We start from the raw sequence: 27,208 nt of genomic DNA, 5'->3' as shown, positions 1-27,208 counted from the left end.
GTGTCTTCACTATGGTCAGGAGAACTGGAAGAGATTCTGGGATCAGGCAGCTAACAACTACCATGGAAAAGTTATAAGGAGAAAAGAACCCAAAATATATTTGTCAATAATGAAAAAACTTAATTTAGAAAATGAGGCATGTCATCAACTAGAGAAACTGAAGGTATTATGAACCCCAAAGCCAAACACATTCTAGAGAAAAGGTACATTGCATGACTCTCTTTGGATCAGGAGATTTAGCAATAAACAGTGATGATGCAGAAATTATCCTAAGAATTTATAGCAACTAAAACTGTAAATTACACGAACACAGATATACATACTAGCACCATTTTAATTATATAAAATGGGAACAATATTTAATAATATTTAATAAAACACATCTTAGTCTCATAGCATGATGTAATATAAAAGAAATTGTTAATTATTTTTAAAGACTATGATGGCCTATATAAAAAAATAAAAGTGGAAAAAAAGTTCAAACACTGTATGGTTGAACCCAGGACTAGGAGACAAAGCAGGCACATTTCTGTGAGTCTAGTATGTAGCAAGTTTCAGGCCACTTAGAGCTACATAGTAAGATTCTGTCTGAAAAGAAACAAGCAAACAAAGCCACACAGACTAGAGGTTGGAGCTAAGAATACTTGCTGCTCTTCTAGAGGACCTGCATTCTGTTCACAGCACCCATGTCCAGAGACCCCACACCCTCTTCTGGACTCTTTGTGTACCCATTATACATCTACATACCTATCCACAGATATACACACATACATAAACCATAATTTTAAAAAAACAACTCTTTTTAAAAAACTTTATGAACAGTAGCGCATACTTGTAATCCCAGCTATTCAAAAGTGAAGGCAAAAAAAAAAAAAAAAAAAAAAAAAAAAGACTAGTCTGAGACTAGCCTGGGCTACAAAGTAAGCCCTGTCTAGGGAAAAAATGGGACCCTACACATACAATACAGTAATTTTAACTTCATCAAACTTTACAAAAGACAAAGGCCTGAAAAATAAAAAGCATCATTTGTGTATGTGATCTGTGTATGTGGCAGAAGTAAGCAAATCTTTTTCTAAATTTTATATGAAATATCACTAAAACTTTAATTGTGACTGAAGCCAAGCTCTTTGGTAGAGTGCTTGCTACCATACAGAGAACCCTGGGTTTGATCCTAGCACAATAAAAATGCTTTAAATAACAAATAAGTAATTTCTCTAATGTAATATAAAGCCTCAGAATAAAAGAAAGCATAAACTGGGAATGTTGATGCATTCCTTTAATATGAGCACTTAGGAGGCAGAGGCAGGCAGATCTCTTAGGAGCCTGAGACCACCCTGGTGTACATTAGTGAGCTCTAGGACAACTACACAGTGAGACTTTGTCTCAACAAAACCATACGTAAGAGAAAGTATAAACCTAGTGTAAAAACAATCTCACTCTCTAAAGTAGACTGAGCTCTAGAATGTGAAGAATGAGGGAAAGCCTAACACACAAGTACTACTTTAGCTGCATCTGGGACTGCAGTCACCACAGTCATGTCCTTCAGAACCAGAATCTAAGGTCTGCATTCATAGCACCGCTGCCTAGGCTTTCGTAAGCATATCCCATATATACACACCATCAAAAAGTTAACAATATCCTCTCTAGCTTCCCACAAGATGGCCAGATAGTCAATCCCATTATTACTTCACTATCTACAATTTCTTTCCTTTTTTATACTATGTCTGATTCTTTCCAATGTTCTTCAAACTGAAGGTCAGAATTCTGCAATGAGATGTAGAGTTTATGGTTCATAACAAGCAATTTTAGAAGTCACATAGAATAAGAAATAGAGAACAGTATCTAATAAAAATACTGTTAGTGGGGTATAGCTCAATGGGAGCACACTTGCATAGCGTGTGCAAGATCCTGGGTTAAATCCCCAGCACTGTCAGAAAAAAAAAAAAAGCAAGCAAACAAAAACACCTTACAAAATTTTGAGTTATATGTGCAGGGTTTGTGTATGAAAGATCTGCGTGTCTGTGTATATATATATATATATATATATATATATATATATATACATACATACATACATGAAAGAGGATATATGATTGAACTAGGTAAGACATACACTTTATTTTTTAAAGATGAGGTTCTAAAAGTTTCCAAGCTTCACCATGAACTAGAAGGTAACTGGAATCTTATGAATTCACCCACACTCCTAAACCTTCTAAATAATGTTAAAGAAAACAGTATCAAGGGTGGGGAATAGCTCAATTAATAGCGTGGTTGCCCATTCATGAAAACATTTTAGTGCTCCAAACTTACAAATAATCTCTTGACTCCCTTGTGGTCAGCAGGCCTCCTTGGGAAGCATCTCTGCTTCTGCTCTCTCTGCAGCCACACTTCGTCATTTGTTCTAGACCCCCTTCCGGGGTTAGCCTAAACTTCCGGTCACAGGCACACATCCATCTGTGCCTTTATGACTATGGGCTTTAATCACATGCCTTCTATACCCTTTATGACTATGGGCTTTAATCACATGCCTTTTATACCCTTTTTAAAGACCAACCTCAGCTTGCTGGTCTGGCTGCCAGTAAAGCAAGCTGGGTTATGCTGTCAGCTCCCTTCAGACTCTAGCTCTAACACATCCCAAGGCTTTGAGTGCTGCAGATGAGCAACACACTTAAAAGCATGAATACCTAAAGGCCAAACTGATACTCATCTTTCCTTGATGAATACTCACCACAAGAAATGCCTATGAAACACAGGAGAAGAGAATCTCTTCTCATCAACAAAAACTAGGAAACAAAGATGCCATTTACCAGACATGATCACCAGACCTCTGCAATGTGTGGAGTGATAGATTATAATGGGAAAAATGATGGTCAAACAAATAAAAATGACATAATACAAACAGTATGCTTCACTGCTTTTCTTACCTGCTGCAACTTAAAACTTGGAAGAACCTAAATTACATGGTCAATAGATTTCTTTCTAAGCCTACAAATGTCAACTATTGTACTGAATAGGAAGGAGTCCTAACAAAGATTTAGCAAATCTGTTGCCAAAATGATACAGAAAAAAGCAATCTAATTGTGTGCAAAGAATTACAAGATTTTGTTATCTACATTAGGAAATTAAATATAAGAGAATAACACAAGGATATTCGATAGAAAGGAATTTAAAACATTAGTATATATAAAAATATCAAATTTACCTGACGATCTTCTGAGAACACTGGATAAGTGGGAAAAGTATTTATGGTAATAGTAGGAGGTAAGATATTTAAGCTTAAGGTTTCCTTCAAACCCAACTTTCTCCATAATACAAAATATACCGAAAAGGCAAAGTCTATGGAAAATACTGACAAGCTGTGACAAACTGTTTCTTCACAATGATCTCCACAGTGGATGGCCAAGCATACAGTTCTTATAAAGGATACTCTTGTTTGGGCTTTACTTTTTCTTTCAGAACCAAATTGGATGGTTTATCTTGTTCCTTTTCATATTCCTTGAAATCACTCTTGGTGTATTTCCCACCTATTTATTAAAAGGAAGAAGAATTAGCATCATGTAATGACACATTAATAATTTTATAAAACACAAAGGGCTACTGTATAAAAGGCACAACCTGGGAGGTAGAGAAGGAAGGAAGGACAAAAGGACCATAGCAAGCCCGCCTGCTATCTAGCTGAAAGTGGATGTCCAATTTTCTTGGTAGTCATACGCTGCCACCTAACGACACATGTGAAGATTACAACATCCAATAAAATAAGTACCCACACTACATTGTTCAAGTAGTCCATGCATCAGCCAGCTGCTACCACTACTCCTAAACAGACATGTGACCACCCCACCCCAATAGAACTGCAATTATAGCACGAAAAGACACATCAAGGGCTGGAGAGATGGCTCAGAGGTTAAGAGCACTGGCTGCTCTTCCAACGGTGCCAAGTTCAATTCTAGCAACCATATGGTGGCTCACCTCCTCTGGCCTGCAGGCATACATGCAGGCCAAACACTGTATATGTAATAAATAAACCTTAAAAATACAAAACTCGAGAGGCTGGTTTGGGAAGGGTACAGGCTTGGTGAGACTGGTGAGCCACACTGGGTCAGGTTCCTCCTTCACCTACAAGAGAAGCCGACTCAGAGCGAAGCTGACCCTTCTGTATTATGATCCAATTGTGAACAAAAACAGCTCTCTTCGTGGAACAGAAAAAGCTACACTCTCTCTAAGCAGTGGGCTGGAAATGAACTTGATTTACAAATGAGAAGACCGAGGATGCGGCACTGGTTCAGAACCGTGCAGCATTCACTGAAGAAGAGGAAACTACAGCATGGCCTTTGGTGAGGTAAAGACCTATCACCAAAGGATAGCAACAATTTGATGTAAAGGAACAATTTGGAAAAAAAGGTTTTCACACAGACCAGATATTTATCTCTGGACTTTTTTATAGACCTTAATAAAAATATTGAAGAAGACATCAATTCATCTTCACAAAGCACTGAGAAGAGCACTAACCATGTATTTCAATAGCAGGGAAGGAATCATAAGACACAGGAGCACAATGTAAGTCACTCCCTCCTCTTAGAGATCAGGGCTTCCAGTGGCCTTCCAATTGCCAACTCTACCAACTGATCTCTCCCTTTTCTAAACCCTCAGAAGGTGAAATAGCCCTTCCTGCCAAACTATCCATTTATTTTTAAAATGCAGTAAAATCATGGGAAACAAATTACAAATGGTATAGAAAAAGTAATCTTGAGGCTGAAGTGATGGCCCCATGGTTCAGAGCACACACAGCTCTTTGCAGAGGACCTGGGTTTGACTCCAAATACCCACATTATGGCTCATAACGATCTGTAACTGCAGTCCCAGGGATCTGATCTCTGGCCTCTGTTGGCACCAGGCATACACATGGTGAACATACATATGCACAGACATACAAATAAAAATAAAGAAATCTTTCAAAAGTGAAATAAAGGGAATCCTAATTTTTCTGGTAAAAGTTAACATTACATGTGATTAACTACCAAAGTGAAACCTTTTTTGTTGTTGTTTTTGGGTTTTTGAGACAGGAGCTTAACTATTTAGCCCACTGGCCTGGAAATGGCTATGTAAAATAAGCTGACCTCAAACTCACAGAGATCTGCCTGCCTCTACCTCCCCAGTGTAAAACCTTAAGTGAAACCTTTTAAAAACACTGTAAAGAGAAGGAAAACTGAAGGGGAACATGTCTTTGTCAAGCTGGAGGCCTGTGACAGGGCAGGCTCCCGGGAAGATACAGGTGTGACTCTAGCTGAGACTCCTGAAGGAGAGGCATGAAGACTGGGGTGACCACCTCCTAGCCAGGCAGGAATAGTGGAGGGAGGGAAACAACAAACCCAGGGTCAAAACCTCTGATCCAAACATTATCCTGCCTACAAGAAGGGCAGGAATAAAGAGAGAACAAAGACTGAGGGAATGTCCAACCAATAACTGGCCCAACCTGAGACCCACCCTATGGGAGAGAGCCAGCCCCTGACACTGTTAATGATACTTTGCTATACTTGCAGACAGGAGCCTAACCTGACTGTCCTCTGGGAGGCTTTACCTAGCACCAGATCTAGACAGATGCTAGGACTTGCAGAGGTCCTGTGGAAGTGTTGGGGGAAAAGATGGAAGGACTTGGAGGGGAGATGAACCTCACAAGAAGAACAACAGAGACAATTAACCCAGTCTCAGGAGTCTTATAGAGACTGAGACATCAACTAGGGAGCATGCATGATCTGGACCTAGGCCCCCTGCATATATGTGCCTGATGGGTGGATTGGTCTTCATATGGGGTGCCTGGCTAGTTGAGGGGGTGTGTATGTGTGCTGTTTTTGAGATGGACTTTGGATCACTTCCTCCTGGCAGAGCTACCTTGACTGGCCTCAGGGATGAGGATATGCCTAGTCCTCATGGACTTGGTATGCTGGAAAGGGCTGATACGGGGAGAAAGGGAGAGGAGAAGGGGGAAGGAGAGAAAGGGGGGACTAGGAAGAGATGAGGGAGGGGGCACTCTTGGAATATAAAGTAAATAAACTGGAATAAAAAATACAAACCCCGCAAAGCATCTTAAGCTCAGGTAGGAATATATCTGAATGACAGGACACATGTCTGGCCTCTACAGGGTTACTACACACACACATGAGCACGCACACACAGTTAATGAGATAAAAACTCACAACTAGCGAATGGGAAGTCAACACTTACAAGACTGAAGCAGGATACTAAGTTTGAAACCAACCTAGACTCCATAGAAAAACTGTCTCAAAAAAAATTTCACATTCATTTAACCTGAAAGATTTAAACTAAAAAAAGAGAGAAAAAATATGCATGGGTGTACAAAGAATGGCTGAAGAAAGAACAGGCAACTGGTTATTTCTGGGAAGAGCAATTGGAAGAAGAGCGGAAGAGAATCTTACACAACAAAAACAAGAAAAAAAAAACCTTTTTAAAATTTTGTATCTAAAAGAACCAAATCATCAAGAAGTCTTAATTATTTCAACAGCAAATGTCTTCCATGGGTAATTTAAAATATAAACAAACATTAAAGAAAGGTATTTTCATCCATCAACACATATACACACGTTCTAGATACCAGCTTTATAAAATCCTAAGTGACCTGAATTCTATTAACATTTCTCGTAATTAACAGCACAAAATTAAAGCAATGCATGTACACACACACACACACACACACACACGCACACACACACACACACACACAAACTATCAATAAAAAGAGATAAAGAGATAAACCAACATACCTTTCCCTTTCCATTTAACCTTTGCCACTGACTGGCTAAAATCCACATGTATTCTCCTGTCATCTATAAGTACATTATCCATTTTGAAAAATGCTTTCTCACAGTCTTCTTCCTATTAATGATTACAAAAGCTCAAGCATGAATGTTTACAGGAAAGACTTCTGCAGGAAGAACAAATACTGTAAATACAAAAAGGCTGTTATTATTAAAATTGCTATTCAAGTACTTCTTACTCAGCAGATATTAAATGTATTACATCTACCATCTCAATTAACGCTGGAAATAACCTTCTGAGGCTGCATTTCTTTATTATCTCCATTATCTCAATGAGAAAGCAGACACTTGATGAGGTACAGAAGGAGCCAGGGTCAGTGCCATCATGTGAACTGAGGCAGCCTGACCGCAGTGGACATGATATACTTACCAACTAGAAGATACAGGCCTATAGTTCTAGTTACTCAAAACGTAAAAACACTATGTCCCCCAGAGTGTCATCTTCATAATTCTGGTGTTAAGTTTAGCAGGGGGACTGGGGAGATGGCTCAGTGGTTAAAAGCACTGGCTGCTCTTCCAACGGACTGTGGTTCAATTCCCAGCATCCACATGGCGGCTCACAACTGTCTATAACTCCAGTTCTATGGATTCTGACACCTTCATACCAACACACAGAGAGTAAAATTAAGTGAATTATTAAAGGGAAAAAAAAAGGTTTAGCAGGGATTTGGGATAGCACAGCAGTAGAATACTTGCTTAGTATGCCCAAAGAACCAGGATTGGAAAGTTGAGGGAGAATTCCCAGAATCAAACAAAAACCCCTGCAAACCAGGCAGTAGTGGCACACAATTTTAATCCCAGCACTCAGGAAGCAGAGGTAGGTGATCTCTGTGAGTTCAAGGCCAGTCTGTAGTCCATGACAACCAGGGCTACACAAAGAAACAAAAACCCAAACAAAACAAAAAACCTGGCAATTTGGCAGCAGTATCTAACCTAACAGGGAACTATGGCCATTTTCAAAATCAACTTAGCAGCCAGGCACAGCAGCACACCCCTGTAACCCTAGCACTCAGGGAGGCAGAGGCAGGTGAATCTCCATGAGTTCGAGGCTAGCCTGGTCTATAAATTGAGTCCAGGACAACCAAGGCTACATAGAGAAACTCTGTCTAGAAAAATCAAACAAACAAGCAAACACATCAACAAAAACCATCTTAGCATGACTGGTCATCTGTTTCAATGCATAAGTATTTTTATAAGCCAAAGTAAAGCTCTCTCTTCTGCTGGCACCAACAAACCTTGGTAAATAAAAACTTTAGTACACATGACATAGAATCTATGTATAATCTTTTACATGTATGTTTTTCCTAATCATCCATTATTCATTTTGAACCCCTAGGATGTAAGACAGTGCCTAAAATATAGAATATATTCAATAGATATTTTGGAATTAATTTAACTTGTAAAAAGACACTACTAGACATGAGCTGGCCCAAATCTACAATTTAAAAAAAAAAAAAAAAAAAAAAAAAAAAAAAAAAAAAAAAAAAAAAAACAAAAAAAAAAAAAAAAAAAAAAAAAAAAAAAAAAAAAAAAAAAAACAACAAACAGAAAACAACACACCAGTGTAAGTGGCTAAATTAATCTGGAGCAGTACCAAATACACCCCAATTCAAATCCTACCCATGATATCCACTAGGCACATAATGTTGAATAAGCCACAGGACCACCCTGTCTCAGTTTACTTGTTTTGAAAAACAAGAAGAAGAAAAAGATAGTCTCCATCTCCTAGAGTTTACATAATCATAGGATTGTGCACATTAAACACAGGAACGTAAGGTCACCTCTGACCTGAAGCAAGCACTTGACTAACCACGCTACCATCACTGCTGCAGATCTAGCAGCAACTCTCTGATCTAGGCCTCACACTTTATTCATAAGGAGAAGAGCCTTACGGAAGAGAGCTTCAAAAATGAGCAATGCCCAGTATTTGGCCAGTAACTAAGCCTAGATTTTAACATTCCTCCATTTCTCTTTCTTGTACTCAGTTATATAATAATTAACAGTGTATGTACGGACTTTTTCTACAACAATTACATTCAGGAAGATTGTGGTTGAACCAACAGTAAACAAACATTAACATCAGTAGATGTTCAACTTATTCCCAGTGTAAAGTTACAATAAAGTTAACGTTCTTGGATTGCTAAAGAAAAGCACAATCCTAGAAACTAAATTTTTCATCTTTAAGACTACTCAGCTGGGCAGTGGCACACACCTTTAATCTGCTTGGGAGGCAGGGACAGGCGGATCTTTGTGAGTTCAAGCCAGCCTGGTCTACAGAATGATTCCACAGCCAGGGCTACACAGAGAAATCCTGTCTCAAAAAAAAAAAAAAAAAAAAAAAAAAGACTCCTCAAAGACGAATAGCCAAGGTACAGTGGTGCAAACCTCTAATCCCAGATACACGGGAGGAGGCTGAAGGAGGAAGACACCTAGTAAGACATCAGCCGAGGAGCACATCAAGAACCCATCCTCAAAAACTAAGGAAGAAAAACAGATATCTAGTGTATTTAGATTATGACATACCTTTTCAAATTCAATGAAAGCATAACAGAGGGACTCTCCTGTTTTCCAATCCCGGATAACTTCACAACTGAAAAGAAAAAAAAAACAAAAAACAAAAAACAAAAATTTTTAAAAAGTCAAAGAAAGGAAGGAAGGAAGGAAGGAAGGAAGGAAGGAAGGAAGGAAGGAAGAAAGAAAGAAAAGAAACCACGTGCTCGAATTCTTCAGACCAGAACAAATAAGCCAGCTATTAAACTCACAGAATTCTGGATCTCCAAAGTTTTCAGTAACAATTCTTTTAAACACACATACCTCAACGATCCAGTAAATGAATTATCTAACTTTACGTGGGGGAAAAGGGGAGCAGGTACTTCCTTTGAGCAAAAATAAACTACTAAATTCTTTTCATTTAAAATTATTTCATTTATTTTTTACATTTCTATGAACCCAAGTGATCTCAAACTCACAACAGCAATCTTCCTCCTCAATCTCCCATGCACCAAGATTAATGGACATTTACTGAACTACCATATCCGGTAAAATCTTAAAATCATGAAGTCTTTTTCAGTCCAAACATAAAAGCCTTAAAGTATATATATGCTAAGTATGCTTATTCTTTGGAATTTGTTTACACGAACCCACTTTGTAGCCCAGCTAACCTAGAACTCAGCATGTAGAGCAGGGCGGCCTTAATCACAGAGATCTGCCTGCTGCTGCCTCCCAAGCACTTTGATTAAAGACACAATTCACCACGGTTTGGGCTTATGCTTTGGATTTTAAAGTAAATGAGGCTCAAATTTAATACTGTAAGCACAGGTGCCACACAGAACTAACTTACCAAGCAATAATAAAAAGGAAGAGGCAAGAAGGTGGAGTTGAGAGCTGCTGACTTGTCTCTCTCCATGCATCGTACGAACCATTTTAAAAACATTAAATGAAGGGGCATCCTAAATGTGGTACATATTAATCAGCTAGAAAATAGTCTCCTGACTACCTTTACACATATTTGCATTAATAACATAGAGGGGCCCCTGATATGGTTCAAAGTAAAGGCACTTGCTCCTGGGGCTGAAGACCTGAGTTCACTCCCCAGCACCTACATGGGAAAACAACCATCTCCTACAAGCTGTCCTTTGATTTTCATATGTGCCCAGTAAATAAATACATGTATTTTCTAAAAAGCTGGCAGCAGTTTATTTTTATAATAATAATGTAACAGCTGGAGAGATGACTCTGGTTAACAGCACTTGCTGCTCTGCCAAAGGATCCACATCTCCTTCTCAGCAACCCAGCTGGTGACTCACAACTACCTAGAACTCTAGTTCCAGGATCTGACGACTTCTACCCTGAAAGGACACTTGCATACATGTGGCATACACTCACATAGACATACACATACATACTTTTAAAATAAAATACTCAGTGATAATAATAATAATAAATAATAATAATATAAGAAAAATTAACCAAAAGAAAAGAAAATTTTAATTGGAATAGTCTGGTATTTTATAAAACGCATGCTTTGAACGCAAGGGAACCCGAGTGGAATGCTTTGAGCTTATAATCACAGCACCTGCGAGGTAGAAACAGGTGGACCCCTAGGATGCAGTATGGCCAGCTGGCATAGCCTACTTGATGAGCTCTAGCAGAAGGAAATACTGCCCCAGAAATAAAAATAAACAGCTTTTTCAAACACGAGACACTACACCGTGGTGGACACCAAGGCTGTCCTCTAGCCTCGATATCCTGCGCATGCAAAACAAAATGAAACCCACAACTACAAACCAGAATTTTTTCGTTTCTAACATAAACTTGTAAATCTCAATACTCATGAGTGTGGAAGGCCAGAGAAGACCCTGTCTTAAAACCCCTGCACACGTACGCACACAATCACACAAACAAAAGGCTGGACACATAGCGTAATTGATGAAGCATTTGCCAAGTATGCAAGAAACCCTAGGCTTAATCCACAAAAGCACAGAAACTGCGTGTGATGGTCAGCTATAATCCTAGCACTCAGGAGGTGCAGGCAGGAATATTAGCAGGTTCAAAGTCATCCTCGGCTACGTGATAAGTTTAAAAAATATATAAAATTTGGAAAATTTAATTATGACAGGCTGGTGACAGTTTTAGGAGCTGAATTACTAAGTATTTTAAGTATTAAACAAGATTGTTGAGAATATTAGAGGTAGACTTAAATTGCTCAATTCATGTATTATGAAAATATGTTTGAGTTTGAAAACATACTTTTCTTTCCAAATGTTTAGATACCTGTAAAGTCACCAATATAAAATTCACCAAAGAGGCTGGGATTATGTCTCAGTGAAAGAGGATTTGCTGCTTAACATGCATGATGCCCTAGGTTTGATCCCTAGCCCCACTAAAAATTAAAACAACAAGTTTAAAAATTCACTCAGATTTGACGAACTCACCAACAATGTGCAATTAGAAAACTCTCCTGGGTGTGATGGCATGGAATTCTAAGTCCTGACACCCAGGTAGATCTCTCTAAGTTCACGCCCAGCATGGTCTATGTAACAAGTTACTGGCCTGTCAGAGCTATATAGTAAGACCCTGTTTCAAAAAGGCAAAAAGTAAAACAAACACCAAAACCAATCAATTAAAACCTACCTATTCCCAAATTTCTCTTTCACTAACCCTGAAATTACCTTCTTATTGGTCCAAATCTTGAGAATATTATCTCCAGGTCCTCATCTGTGGTCACTGGATTTAATTTACACACAAACAGCACGTTTTCTGGAGGTTTAATATCTGCATCAGGTAAGTCTCCCACCTAAAGTTACAAATAATCAAGCATACAAATCAATTCCTTTAGTTTCTATTCCAAGTATTTTCATCCAAGCCCACAACATCGATTTCCTAAAAACATCTAAATTTCCTAAAAACATCTAAACATCCTGAACTATTCAGGGACCACCCCCCCCCAAAAAAAATAAGAAATATTTCAAGGACTACAAGATGGCTTGTGGGTAAAAGAGCTTGCCATCAGGCCCAATGACCTGGGTTCAATTTCAATTCTCACATATGTCAGAACATGTCCAAGAATGGACTCACTTGAGATTTCTGAGAGCTTGTGAGAAACTGCCAAGAAACCAACACAAGAGTCTTGTGACCTCAGTTTCTTCAAAAACACAGAACTGTCCTTGGAATGTGCTTCTGTGCCTCTCCCAGGTATTTCAGATAGGAATGAGTTTACTTCAAATTATTCCTGACAACTGGCTGTTGTTTAAATCTGTGTGGACTCATGGGACTCCTCTTACCCATCAGAGAACAAATTGTCAGATGCTCTGAGTAAAGTGGGTTACTGCATGAAACTTTAGTCTGCCTCATTTATCACCTCCATTCTCCCAGGTCCCATCACCTCTTGAGCACTAAACAGACGCAGTGGAAGAACCAACTTCTGAAATTTGTTCCTTGGCTTCCACGTGCACACTATAACCTGCATATGTACTTATACATATATACACAAAAAACAAAATGTAATAAAATTTTTTCAACTAAAAAAAAAAAAATCTAGTACTATATCTTTCCTGGTATTAACAACACTAAGAGCTATCTATGTTTTTACCCAACTTGCTTCTAGCTCTTCAAGCAGTATCGCAATTTCCACCCCTTTACTAACTTCTAACACTTACTTACGTTTTAGGCAGGGCCTTACTGGAGCTCAGGCTGGACTCAAGCCTGAGGCCTTCCCGCCCTAGCTTCTGAGTACTGAGAGAACAAGGCCTGTGGCACCGCACCAGGGGCAATTTCCACTTTAAAGGCAGGTACAGTGAATTAGACAGTTACGGCCCAGCAGTTAAGAGCACTGTTTGCTCTTCCAAAGGACCTGGGTTCAATTCCCAGCACCCACATGGCAGCTCACAACTGTCTGTAACCCCAGATCCAAGGGATCTGACACCTTACACTAATGCACAAACAATAAAATTAAATAAATTATAAAAAAAAAAAAGTTACAGCTAAGACATGACTCTAGGCTTATCCTAGCTTCAAAATCCCAAATAATCCCCATTTTTAAGTATTTGACATGTTTTTTTTTTTAAAAAGATGTAAAGCATAAGTTATGAAAGATACAAGAAAAGCCACTGGGGCTAGCTCAGTGGTAAAGTAAAGGCATCTGCCATCAAGCCTGATGACCTAAGTTGGACCCTCAGTGAAGCAGAGAACTAACTCTCACACGTCGTCCTCTGACCTTCACACATGCACCTAACATACACCCACACACAAAATAAAAGTAATGCATTTTAAAATTAATCATTTTAAAAATGTATTATGTATACAGTGTTCTGCCTGCATGTGTGCCTGTGCACCAGGAGAGGGCACCAGATCTCATTATAGATGGTTGTGAGCCACCATATGGTTGCTGGAAATTGAACCCAGAACCTTTGGTAGAACAGCCAGTGCTCTTAACCTCTGAGCCATCTCTCCAGCCCAAAATTAATCATTTTAATTAACGAAATAAAAACTACCTGGCCTAAGAAACAGATACATTCCCCTGGTCCCATTGTCCTTCTGCTTTGCTCACTAAAAAGACAGACAGACAGACAGGTTCTTTTTGGCTATTCCTCTTCAGACCTCCAAGATGTTTACCTCCCACATCATTAAGAAATGCATTATTTAATTTTGCTTATTACTGAAAGTTTGAAAAGTACAATTATGTAGAATCCAGTGGTCAGTGATTTGTAATACCTAGTTCTTTCCATACTGCTTTTCATAATGGAGCCACAATTTCTATAGTTTTTTTTTTCCCTTAAACTCTCAACCTTTACTTTATCCAAGCTCTAGTCAAGATCAAAGTCGGCTGCAGCAGCAAACAGAGCGCTGCAGAATGCTCGGTACACTTCCTACAAGAGACCACAGAGGGCAGCAGTGAGAGAACTGTGATGTCGGTAATGTATTTTCTAAAAGCATTTTGAGGGCAGCAACATTCCTTTACAAGTATATTTGAAAATTCTGAGATGATCATGTAAAGAATTACATACTGGATAAACACACCACAAAGAAGATCTTGAAATTCAGAAATAGGAGCTTCAGAGCCATAATCTACTCAACATTTCTGAAGCCGGTCAAAAGCAACAGCAGCCTCTTAACCAGGCCCCAGGAAGACGCGTCATAGCTAGATGAGGCGGCACACAGCTAGAGCCCGTGCTTTTGGGCAGGCTGATGAGCCAAGGAGACTGAGACTAACCTGGGCAATACAGTAAGACCCTGTCTAAAAAATAAAAAAAATAACAGAAATCCATAAAGGACAGGAAGATGAATAAGAAAGAAGTTAATGGAGAAAAAAACAAACAAACAAAACTTGCAGGTGGCTGAAGAGATGGCTCAGTGGTTAGGAGCATGTACTGTTCTTTCTGAGACCTAATTTTGGTTCCCAGAATGCATGTCAGGAGGCTCACAAAGCACCTGTAACTCCAGGTCCATGAGGAACTGACAAGTCTGGCCTCCATGGGCACCTGTACTCACACAAACACATACACACTATTAACTTGGCTGATGCAGCTAGCTAAAGAAATGTGATTCAGTGTAGTGAACTTAGTAATTAATCAGCTCAAAAAAAGATTCTCTAATGTACATAAAAATAGTCCAATAAACAATATTTAAAAATTATATACATACTAAATAACTATCTCCCATTAAAAAATTTTTTTTGTTTACATTTGTGTGTATTTGTGGACATGGGTGTGGGAATGCCATGATGTACATATGGAGGTCAGAAGACAACTTACAGAGTTGGCCTCTCTCCTTTTACCATGTGGGTTCTGGTGACTCAACTCAGGTCCTCAGGCATGTTAGCAAGTGCCTTTACTCACCAACTCACTAAGCCTTCCTCTTTTTAAGGCACTAAGTAATTTATAGAGAAATAAAATCAACCTGCTTATTTTCATGTTACTGCGTCCTACACGATGTAATCCCAGCTGGGCACAGTGGCATTCGCCTTTAATTCCAGCACTCAGGAGACAAAGGCTCTCTGAGTTTGAGGCCTGCCTGATCTAGGACTGCCAGGGCTACAAAGAAACCATGTCTCAAAAAGCCAAAAAAAAAAAAAAAAAAAGTAATCCAGAAAAAACCCGCACTAAATTTTTTAATAGTTTATTATCACAAAAGCAGATATACTTCCAAAAATGTGTTGTTATATAACAACTATTTGACCAAAATTATTATCTTACCATCTCCAGAAGAATAGCTTGAGTTTTAGCCTCTTTTTCTGCCTTTATTTCTTCTACTTCTTCAGCCGATCTTCCTTTGAAATCATCAATTTCTTCATCTGCTCCTATTCGACCACTCTGTAAAATATAAGTTAAAATTCTGAGAATCACAGATATCATGTTTTATTCTTGGCCTATCAAACATAATAGAATAGAAACTTATAAACATCTGGGCACTCATTTAAATTAATTCCATAGTACTTGTGTTGGTATAATTTTTTTTTAATGTATACACCTTACCCTTGTTCATTTAAATACTGATTTCTCCCCCACCCCACCCCCAACTCTCTGGTTTCAATCTGGATATTGCATTGTGATACTCATTCTAAGCATCCTGTCTCAACTCTTGCGTAACCAGGAACAAAATAAGGCAACTAGACACAATGTTGAGCAGGGAGGAGCCAGAAGGCAGGAGAGGAGTGGGAGGAGGAGTGAGAGGAGAGGGGAGAGCAGAGCTAGAGGAGAAAGCTTGGAGGATGTGGAGCATGAACCAGACCTAAGATTTCACAAAAAGCAAGTATAATGTGGGAAATCTGAATTTTAGGAAACTGAGGGCTTGAAGGTTTAGGAGGGAGTAAATATTGCCCAGCATTGTGTTCTAGGTTAACTAAAATCTCAGTCTCTGTATGGTGATTTGATTATACAGCTGTTTAAGATTAACAGCAAGCTTTACTAGAAGATAAACCAATAATAAATATTGTCACCTACAACATACTTGCCAGACTTGGCTTCTAACTGATTATAAAATCAAAAGAAGTTATTTATATAAATGCTATTATTTAACTAAGCATTCATTAGAAAGGGTACATAATTTTAGAAATAAATACCAAACTCAACCATAAATTTAGCTCTGAGAAAACCTTGAGAACACCTTAAATTACATTGTAAATCCCTGAGAGAACACTCACTACAATCCATAGAAATGTTTGGGTTTAGCCTGGTTCCAGAATATCCCCACTGAAAAAGTATCTTACAAGACGATGTTCAGTTTGACCATGAGCTATTTCCCTAGAGTTGGTTGAGAAGAGAAGCTTCCAAGCACTACTTATATAAGGTTTCAAAACTAAGACTTCTTGTAGAATAGGAACTACAGAGAGAAATTAAGGAAATAATGAGAAAGCTACAAAAAATCCCCATCTATGGGCGAGAATGGAATTCTAAACTTGCTCTAGTGTAATAGTACAAACAAGATGAGCAAAAGAGAGAATTGTTTTAATATACCTATAAAAAAAAAAGGTGCTACCAGCTTGGTATTGTGGCAAACTCCTTTAATCCCGGAATGTGGGAGGCACAGGCAGGCAGATCTCTATGAATTAGAGGTCAGCCTGGTCTACACAGCAAAATCCCAGGCCATCCAGAACTACAATAGTAAGAATCTGTCTCAAAAGAAAAGAAACAAACAATACCAAGATGCTACTTACATCTAGTTGTTCCCTTGTAGGCTCTGGTGAGCGATCAGGAATTAATAAATCAAGAGGGTCTTCAAACGGGTCATCTAAAACCACTGTATGATTTATCCTTCAGAACAACACAAGTCAAAGGTTACACTGGTTTCAGACTCCACACTTATTCTCACAGATTTCAGCATGTAACCATTTCTAACTCCCAAAGCTTTACAGCGTATGGGTACTATTGACTGTATACAGTTTACTTCTATCATGGGCGGCACTGTATTCCCTTTGACATTATTACTGGCCACAATGGCTGGCACTTTTGTAATCCCCAACACTCAGGAAGTCAAGGAAAGAGAATCAAAAGCCTGAGCTAGAGAATAAGTTCCAGGTAAGCTGGCCTATAGCAACATTCTGTCTCAAAGCAAACATGAAAAAAACTAAAGAAAGAAAAAAAAAGAAACTCTCTCAATCTTTAAAACAAAATAAACCGAAGACTAATTCTAACTAACACAACGTTAGTACAAAGGAAAAACATCCAAGCTCCTTTGACTACTGACTAGTTGTGACAGTTAATTCAACTGTCACCTTGGCAGGATCTGGAAAGACCTGGAAAGGGAGTCTCGGCTAAAGCGGGCTGTGGGATGCCTGTGAAGCAGGAGGCCCCGTCTCCTGGGCTGGGGCCGGAATGAATGAAAAGGAGGGGCTAAGCACAAGCACCCCTTGCTTGGCTTTACCCCATGGACGCTCCAAGCCCATGTTAACCCTACTGCACCCTTAGCTCTGAACTGAAAGGAACCATTTTCTTAAGTTACTTTTGTCAGAGTATTTTATCACAGAAAAGTAAGAGAAACTGAGCTAGTAGTCCTATGTGTAGAAATCTCATTCATGCTGCTACATGTTCAACACTACAGTGTTAAGACATTCTAGTGTACTAAGACAGTAAAGGTAACCACACCTGATATCTTGGTATGGAACAAAATCCTTGTCCACAAAGGTCTCGTTGATTTTCTTAACTATATCCATGCCTTCTGTCACTTCACCAAACACTGTATGAACTCCATCAAGGTAATCTAGATTTTCTCCTGTAGTAATAAGAAACTAGACCGAAGGGCACATAATAAATATTTAAAAACATATATAACTCTGAAATCACTTAGAAATACAAAACCAAGACTCCAGACTTACTGTGTCAAGTCTCATACACTTACGTTTAAAACTAAATAAAAAGCAGAGCTTGTGTTTACATTAACAGGCGCCTCAGTGTCCCCAACGGTTGAAAACACTTCAACAAGACAGGCATGATAGTGCATGTGCACACAGTGCCCACGCAAGCCACAAGAGGGCATCAGATGCCCTAGAACTGGCGTTTCAAAGCCTCCTGAGTCGTCATGTAGATGCTGGGAACTGAGCTGGAGCCTCTGGAAGGGCAGTTAGTGCTCTTAACCTCTGAGCCATCTGCCCTGGTCCCAACCCCCCGCCCCCAAGTGCCCTTCAATATAGAAAAGAAATACTTTGGCATTTTTCCCTGAAAAATGTTGTCTAATACACTCTCTCATCACTGAGTAACTTGAAAAGGCTGCTTCTAGCTCTCTATGCCAAGCAAAGATCATCTCACCCATGTCCTAACCTCCCCCCACCCGTGTCCTAACCTGAGACCCATGCTGGTCGCTGCCGTTGTTCACCATGGACACAGTGCCTTTCTTCCTGTGCTTAATCCTTGGCACTTTTTCTGCCTCAAAAAAGCTGGCTTGATCACCATACAGTTGTCTGAAAGCATACGATAAAGTTATAAAACTTCAGTAAGTTCCAAACTAACCTGGGCTACAGAGTAAGACCCTTTCTCAAAAGCAGTCAATAAATGAACAGATAAATAAAAACAGAGGGTGGGGATATTGCTCAACTGGTACAATGTATGTTTAGAATGTGTACTGTGTGTTCATGATTGCCAGCAATGTAAAGCCATGTTTAATGGTGCATGCCTCTAATCTCAGCACCTGGAAAATGGAGGCAGGAGGATTACCTCAAGCCCATTCTCAACTTGACAAGATCAAGTTCAAGGTCAGCCTGGGTAACATATGATACTGTCTCTAAATACATATATACACATGTATGCATATTGTCCTGGCTATTCATTTATCAACTCGATATGAGCTAGAGTTAGAGTTATTTGGAAAGAGGAACCTAAACTGAGAAAATGGCTCCATCAGACTGCCTGTAGGCAGTCTACAGAACATTTTCTTGATTAATGACTGATGTAAGAGGGTCTAGCCCAGAGTGGGTCAGTGCCACCCTAGTCAATGTTCTGGCTGTGTAAGGAAGTACACTGAGCAAACCCTGAGAAGCACAGTGGCGAGAAGTGTTCCTTCATGGCTTCTGCTTCAGTCCCTGCCTTAAATTCTGGTCCTGACTTCCTTTAGTGATGGAGTGTTACCTGAGAGAAATAAACCCTTTCCTTTCCAAGCTGTTTTCACAGCAATAGGAACCCTAACTAAAATCCATACATGAGGACTTACCCAAATACAGACTCTCCTCCACGGCCAGTCCCTGTAGGATCGCCTGTTTGTATGATAAAATCCCTCTATAATAAAGAGAACTCTTTGTTAATTCACTTTGCAACATGTTTTCAATCAAAAAGCATGACTAATATCTACCAACTTACCTGTACATTGTGAATAAGGCAATAGTTGTAATATTTTATTTTGCACAACTTCAGAAAATTCAAGCAAGCTGAAAGAAAGTAAAAACTAAATTACAGGAACGCAAAAATTCAGTTTTAAACAATTTGTAAAAGCATAATTAGTACAATTTACTCTCTACATTTGCATTTTTATTAAAAGAAAAACAAAGTTTCTGTGAGGTGGCTCAGCACGTGAAGGTGCCAGCTGCCAAACCTAAAAACCTAAGTGTAAGCTGCAGAACCTACATGGCAGAGAGCTAACTCACAGAAGTTACCCTGACTCGGCAAGCATGCTATGGCACGCATTCACGTTCAAATAATAAATAGATATTTAAGGAAAGGTCTAATGCCATAAAAGGAGTAGGGGCGCTAAGTCTTTTTAAAAGCCAGCTTCTCTGAGGGCGTGGCGACTGGAGGGCTTCCCAGGCAGTGGATAGTCCCACACCCATGCATGTGTGGGGAGTGCCAGCTGGACAGCGAGCTGGGAGAGGGACATGTTGGCAATGAAGAGGTATATGCCCAGATTTCATTGTATAGTACACATGGATGAAATTCTCAAAACTAAGGAAAAACCATTCTTAAAATAAAAATTAAAAGGTAATATATTTTAAATATCATTTTCTTTTCTTATGCCCTTTTGGACACCAGAATTAATGTTGGAAATAAGCAATTATTTAGTCATAGATTGGCTTTTAAGAGAAAAGATATAGATGATGCCATAATGAAAAAGAAATCTGGCAGAATGTATGAAAATGAATACAGATTATATAAACTAGAGAAAATCAGACATCTATGGGACTTTTTGTTTCACAATATGTGAAAACTACTTCACAGGCTGGAGTTATATGTAGCTCAGGTACAGTAATTATTAAGCATTCCTGATACCGTGAGTTCAATCCCCAGCATCACACACACAAAGGTTTGTAAAAACCTTTACTTACAATGAACAATCTTTCTCACCTAAGTTTACCTGAATATTCAATAAACATCTACTGTGTACCTCTGTGGTGGTGGGCTTAGAAATGTCCTTCCTAGGCTCAGGTATTTGAATACTCAGTCTTCAGCTGGCGGCACTGTTTGAAGAAGCTACTAATTTTTAGGAGGGGCCTTGGCAATGGAAACGTATCCCCAAGGGCAGGCTGAGTGCTCCTAGCCTCACCCACTTCCAGTTTGTTCTCCTGTCAGAGATGATCTCACAGCTGCTTATCCAGCCAAATACTGCCATGCCTGCCCCACCATTAAGATCCGTAATCCAAAATAGATTAGTTGTGTGTTAAAAACTTGTAGTAAAGTTGCTAATGGATACTTAAGACTTCATTTACCGATTATCTTCACTTCAACAATTAAAAGCAAAACAAAAATGAACCTGGATATGCATCTACTGACTGGTAAATACACATATAACTAGATGCCCAATCATCCTCCTCAAATACATACACACAAATAGATTCGTTTTTGGTGTCCCACTTTCCTTGTAGAACCCTGCTTGTTAATAATGCATGATAACCTCATCTCCACTTCAGGAGTGCACAACTCTGTGAAAAGGGTTCCATTCATTACGTAAAGTGTGGTTCTACATGCAGAGTGAGCTCCAGGGGAAAAAAGGTAAAATCAAGAAATAAGTTCAGTACCATAAAGCACCCTTTGAACCCTCAGATCCAGCCACCCTTCAGCCTCCAAGCTTTTCCCAGTAATAAAAGGCAACTGAGCACTTTCTTTAAGCTCTTTTGAGTTGCATTTCTATCACCTGACAGAGTATTAAGTAAAAACACATTCCTATGCCTTACTCACTGCCCCAAGGCACTAATGTTCTCAAGAGTGGCTGACACTGTAGGAGGCTTCTTTCTCCCGACCCCCACTCTTATTTAGAAGAGAACAGGGTTCCTCTGTAGCCTTGACTGTCCTGGAACTCACCCTGTAGAATAGGCTAGCCTCAAATTCACATCAATCTGCCTGCCTCTGCCTCCTAAGTGCTGGGACTGGAGTACAGGCTTGCACCAGGCACCAAGATAATCGAGATATTAAGGTATAGTTCCAGCTCTCCCGTAGCTCAGTACTGAGAGAAGAGGATCATGCACATCACTCCAGGCCAGTAAGTACATGTTCTAATAAGATGAGTGCCACTGGGATCTACAAAACCACGGAGACAGAAGAAACACATGAACTTTACTTGACCTTCTGGGTGTCACAGAAGAGGTCACAGTCTATCTAAGCTCTGAGGAGCCAGGAAGTTCTCAGAAGGACAGGAGTGGAGAGGAATGTGGGCAGTGGCAGCAGTAGGAAAACGGAAGGCTTCAAGAGAAAGTCAAGCATTTGTAGGCGAGGGGAAAAACAGCTGGGCGTGGGAGGTGTGTGTGGCAGGAGGCATTCACACCTTCAGACTCTGTGACCATCAGCATGGCACATGAAACGATTAAGGAGTATCTGACCCGACTGGACTGACCAGTCAGTTTGCGAAGTCACTCCACAAACCAATTCATCCCAGCGTTGCCAAGTTTCTTGCTAGTTCCAGAAAAACTCCAAACAAGCTGGTAAGAAAACCCTGACTGCCACTCCTCTCCGAAAAGGCTAGGTTTTGTTTCGTTTTTGTTTTCTGCCTGACCTCTCCCCATCCCACCAGGGAAGCCTTACTCACGTCTGCTTTCCACAGTAACGTTCACATCCTTCTACCGGGACTCTAAGTTAAAACTGGATCCCACTTCGTTCTCCTCCAACGGACGCCTAACCTGTAACTGAGCCCCGGCGCCTCCACATAGGCACACACGGGACGTCACGTAACCAGGAGGGGGGCGGCAGCCACTCTTCCGACTGACGCACCCTACCGGCCTTCATCCTGGCGAATGACACGTAAAGCAGCGCCTAAGTCTTAAGAAAGCATGGCGGGGCCACGCAAGCTCTGGGCATGGCCTCTGCAGGCCACCTCACCAGCCCGACGCGCCGCAGTCCTTCAGGAAGGACCACGCCGGCCTCCCACAGACACTCGCCCCATTTCCCAGGCAAGGCCCGCGCGAGAGCTCGCGCGGAAACGGCGGGGGGCTTGGGCGCCCGCCGGAGCGCGAAGGACGGGGCCTCACCGCGCGGCCGCTCTTCGGTGTACAGGTCGATGACCACGTCGCCCAGAGTCGTCTCCAAGAGGACCGCCATGGCGCCCGCCTCCCCTCAGGAGCAGGCCCGCGGCCAACACGGGCGCAGCCGGCGCGCGCCTACGCCTTACGTCACGGACGCGACCCGTGGCGTCATCCGCGGGCGCCGCCGGCCGCCTTGGAGGCGCGGCCTCCAGCCGCCGACTGGGCGGGTCCTTGGGGCGGGACTTTGTTCCTGTTTTGGTTTTTTGGAACCTGCTAGTGTAGATCAGGACCGTGTGTTGTTTAGCAGCACAGGGAGTTTTTATGCGACAAATCAAAATACAGTAAGCTCCAGGCTTACTTCGGGTTTTTTATATGCGATTATTTTAATTTTTAAAATACTAACTTGCGGAGAGGCTGCCTGCGCGACAGCGTGCGAGTGAGTGGTGGTCAGAGGACCACCATCTTCCACTGTGTGTGTCCGGGGAGTGGCTCTCAAATCATGAGGGCTCCGTAACCGTCCGTCTAACCTTTAAATTTCTCCTCATAACATCTGAGAAGACTTAACAAAACTACCCTTTTCCTGGATGCTGATAACATGTTTCCATGTTTTACTGGAATCTTTTCTAGCCAAGTATACTATTCACTTTTATGTCGTTTCGTGTGTACTTGTGAAAATCACGGATAGGACAGATCATGAGCATATCCAAGAAGGTGAGGAGAAAGGGCTTTTTAAAGGTAAACTTAAAAAATATATATATTAGGCCGGGCCTGATAGCGCACGCCTTTAATCCCAGCACTCAGGGAGGCAGAGGCAGGCCGATTGATGTGAGTTCTAGGCCAGCCTGGTATAAAAAAAAAAAGAGTCCAGGACAGCCAAGGATACACCGACAAACCCTGTTTAGGGGTGGGGGTGGGGGCTAAGGAATGTTACTTGAAACAATTCCATGGCTGTTAGCAGACACCTTCACAGCCAGCCCCAGAAATGCGGGGACAACAGGACACCTCATTACCAGCGGCCAGGAGGGGACACTGTCGCCACAAGCCACAGGTGCCCTTCGGCGCATGCGCTGGATCACTTTCTAAAAGGACTGCATGCACCACCACCCCCTTCCCGCCTTACCCAGAGACAGCCTCTGTAATCCTTACTCTAATAAACTCCCATGTGGGACCTGCCGCGCGGCGTAACCTCCGTCGCATAAATCTCAACATTTGGTCATCTACTCCATTACTCTGTCATCTCCGTTCTCCTATGGAACTTTAGCCACCACTGTTTACCACGGCCACACATTAACTCCTGTCCATCTCCTATTAACATTGGAGACCAGGTAATTCTCTCCCCTCCGGACCAACACCCCTCACCTCTTTCCCCTAAATAGCAGGGTCCCTTCAAGGTGATTCTAGTGAGCCCCTCAGCTCCCAAGCTTAAGGGCTTCCCTCATTGGATTCACCTCAAGCTTACCCCTCCTTCAAGATAATCGCCCTTTCTACAGATCAACTCCAGCAGGACCCTGCTTTCTTAAACTCCAGAGGACGGCAAGACCAACCACCTCGACTCCAGTTCCAGAGAAATGAGGCTTCACTCCGGCAGCCTAACTCGACCCTACGGGATTGGATATGTATTTCTCCTCTTGCCCCTCTTGTTTGCCTCTGTCCAGAGTAACCCTTACATATGGAGATTCGAGGTTCAAGAAACCCTCATTGGTAACAAACAGTCTCTCCAAATAGGGGCGGGAAATTGCTCTATGGAAGGCTGTCAGGAGCCGATTGAAATCGCTGTCGCCCCCATATCCACTCCTCCTTTCTTATTTGATAGAATTTTTGTTTGCTTCCTCTTTGACCAAACAGAAAGCTATTGCAAGGAATGGCCAGACAGATACGGAGGCTGCCCGTACTGGTCTTGCCAAATCCACTTACCAGCACAAAAGAAGCTCCTTCGCTTATATAGAAAGAGCCTCTTCTTCTATATCCAGGATCCATGGGATCCCAGATGGGAAACGGGCATTGTTGGCAAACTCTACCACCGCTACAAACCTGAACTTCCTATAAGTACAATCTATATCCAGAGAAAATACATCCCAATTACCCAATCCCTGAATATGGGAGAAGTAGTAAACATAATTAAACACTCCTCCAAGGTCATTGCCTCTTTAACATCCCCACTCCTAAATAATACAAATCTGTCATTTCGTCTCTTACTTCAGACTCTGACCTTGGCCTACAAGCTCCTTAATGTCACCCAACCTGGCCACTTTGCAGATTGCTGGCTGTGTGTCCCACCTGGGAGCAGCTCAGAGCTACCACTGACAGCTTCTCCAGTGACCCTGTTAAATAACTTTACCTCGCCATTCACTAGCTGTCCTGACTCTGATGTTGCCATGATACCCTATCTTTTTCATATCACCCTCTTTGGCATGCCAAGCTGTTTCAAGGCCTCTGGGACACATTCAGTGGGGACATTAAGTTCCCTAGACTGCAACAAAACTATAACCCTCGATACCGCATCTCAGCCCCAGTGCCCTACTGTTCTTAACGCCTCGATTCTTTGTGGTACTCTGGTCTACCATCGCCTACCCGCTGGCTGGTCAGGAGTTTGCACACTGGTGCTTCTCTTCCCCAAGGTGGGGGTGATACATGGAGAGGAGCCCTTACCAATCCCGGTCGTGAACTCAGTAGCTGCCCGGCTTGATAAGAGGGAAATTCAAATCCTGCCCCTCCTGGTTGCTACAGGACTCACTGAGAGTATTGTAACCAGGACATCCGGACTGGCCACTTCCCTAACCTTGTTTCGCCAGTTTTCTTACCAGTTTATCCAGGACTTCCAGCAGGTGGCTCAGATAATACTAACTCTTCAGGGACAGATCGACTCCCTAGCAGCTGTGGTGCTTCAAAACCGACGAAGGTTGGATCTTCTCATAGCTAATGAAGCTGGCCTTTGCCTCTTCCTCCAAGAGCAATGCTGTTTTTATGTCAACCAATCAGGTATAGTAAAAAACAAAATCCAACAACTCCAGACAGACCTCCAAAATCAGAGTGACCAACTTGAGACCTCCAGGGCATTTGAAAACTCCAAATGGAAATGGATTCTGCCCTTCCTTACTCCTCTCCTTGTCATCTTTTTGCTTTTACTGTTTGCACCCTGCTTTATTAACTTCTTCTCTACATTCCTCCAACAACAAATGCAAAAAATCTCTAACCAAACCATTAATCAGTTACTGTTTCAGGATTATCAACTACTTGCCACAAATCCTGATGGTGAGGACCAGCTGTAGTCCTAATGACAATGCCCCTAATCAGCAGGAAGCAGCCTGAAGAGCACGAGTCGCCCCTATTCCCTCCTCACCATTACCTCTCTTCCTAGTTCATTGTTTTTAAATAATAACCAAAAGTGAGGAATGTTAGCAGTCATGCACCTTCACAGCCAGCCCCAGAAATCCGTCGTCGCAGGACACATCATCACCGGCTGCCAAGATACACTACTGTTGCCACAAACACATGTGCCCTTTGGCGCATGCACTTTGTCACTTTATAAAAGGACTCACAGCGCCCCCCCTTCCCACCTTACCCAGAGACAGTCTCTGTAACACCTCTCCTAATAACCTCCCATGTGGGACCTGTTGTGTGGCACGATTTATGAAGCCGAACTTAGCCCTGCAGCATAAGTCTCAACTGCGGCTGGAAGTGCTCACCAAGCAGGCGTGGCCCGTCATTTCCAAGGGAATTAGGAAACAAATTGGTAAAGGAAAAATGAGCTTATTTACTGCCTGGTCCCATGTGAGGTGTCTACTCCAAAGCCCTGCACCTGTGGCCATCTTATAGAAATGTCACGATGAAACTCTCTTGTGCATAATTAGTATACACTAATAAAAACACTTAAAAAGCACCTGTGTAGCTGTGATGGAAGTTGTGGGTTCTTTTGTATGTTGAGTGTATATGTGTTTCTTTTGAAATAAGTCTTCTAGAATGCAAAGCTTAAAAAAAAAAACACTGAACAAAGCTGGAGTCCTGGAAACTAAAACTGTTAATGGCGCTAACATTTTCTAGCTTTGTGTTCATGTATGCCTATTGTATTGTGACTGCTATTTTCTGTTTGTTCTTGTAGATTTTGAGGCAGGCTCACTATGTGACTACCATGTTTTCTGTGTGCATGTGTTTGTGTCTCTGAGTGCACACACACGTCTGCATGCAGGTATCCACAGAGCCCAGGAGAAAGTGGTGGATGGCTTGGGGCTGGAGTTACAGGTATTATGTGAGCTGCCCATCATGAATAGGGTACTCCAAAGTCCACACTGAGCAGCAGTTCCTTTAACTACTGTGCTTTGTCCAGCCCTTGACTAAGACCTTTAAGCAGATCTACTTAAAGATATGTCCAAGCATGTGCACTTCTAGAAGGGCCTTTGTAATAACTAAAAATATTAGACATTGGACACTGTCAACTCGGCATGGTCTAGAACCCTCTTTCTTGAGTCGCCTTGGGTTCTGGGAGCAGCAGACGCTTGCAGGAAGA

The 27,208-nt window shown here is 41.3% G+C and overlaps 1 protein-coding gene across 1 annotated transcript in view; it reads right to left on the bottom strand.

Moving 5' to 3' along the window:
* Window positions 1–22,830, bottom strand: part of Ppil4 (peptidylprolyl isomerase like 4) — a 30,180-nt gene extending 7,350 nt beyond the window's left edge. The window contains exons 1-11 of the mRNA XM_055608068.1: window positions 22,711–22,830; window positions 19,619–19,686; window positions 19,473–19,537; window positions 18,609–18,726; window positions 17,915–18,057; window positions 16,987–17,083; window positions 15,527–15,643; window positions 12,005–12,129; window positions 9,357–9,423; window positions 6,780–6,891; window positions 3,428–3,524 (exon numbers count right to left, since the gene is read on the bottom strand). Coding sequence (XP_055464043.1) covers window positions 3,428–3,524; window positions 6,780–6,891; window positions 9,357–9,423; window positions 12,005–12,129; window positions 15,527–15,643; window positions 16,987–17,083; window positions 17,915–18,057; window positions 18,609–18,726; window positions 19,473–19,537; window positions 19,619–19,686; window positions 22,711–22,780 — 1,079 coding nt within the window. The 5' untranslated portion in view covers window positions 22,781–22,830. The remainder of the gene's footprint in view (window positions 1–3,427; window positions 3,525–6,779; window positions 6,892–9,356; window positions 9,424–12,004; window positions 12,130–15,526; window positions 15,644–16,986; window positions 17,084–17,914; window positions 18,058–18,608; window positions 18,727–19,472; window positions 19,538–19,618; window positions 19,687–22,710) is intronic.
* Window positions 22,831–27,208: the final 4,378 nt, after the last annotated feature.

The sequence above is a fragment of the Psammomys obesus genome, unplaced genomic scaffold (genome assembly GCF_907164565.1).
Source record: "Psammomys obesus unplaced genomic scaffold, mPsaObe1.curated_primary_1811, whole genome shotgun sequence".
NCBI classification, from domain to species: Eukaryota; Metazoa; Chordata; class Mammalia; order Rodentia; family Muridae; genus Psammomys; species Psammomys obesus.
The sequence above is the reverse complement of the archived record's forward strand: the minus strand, read 5'-3'. Positions and strand labels throughout refer to the sequence as shown.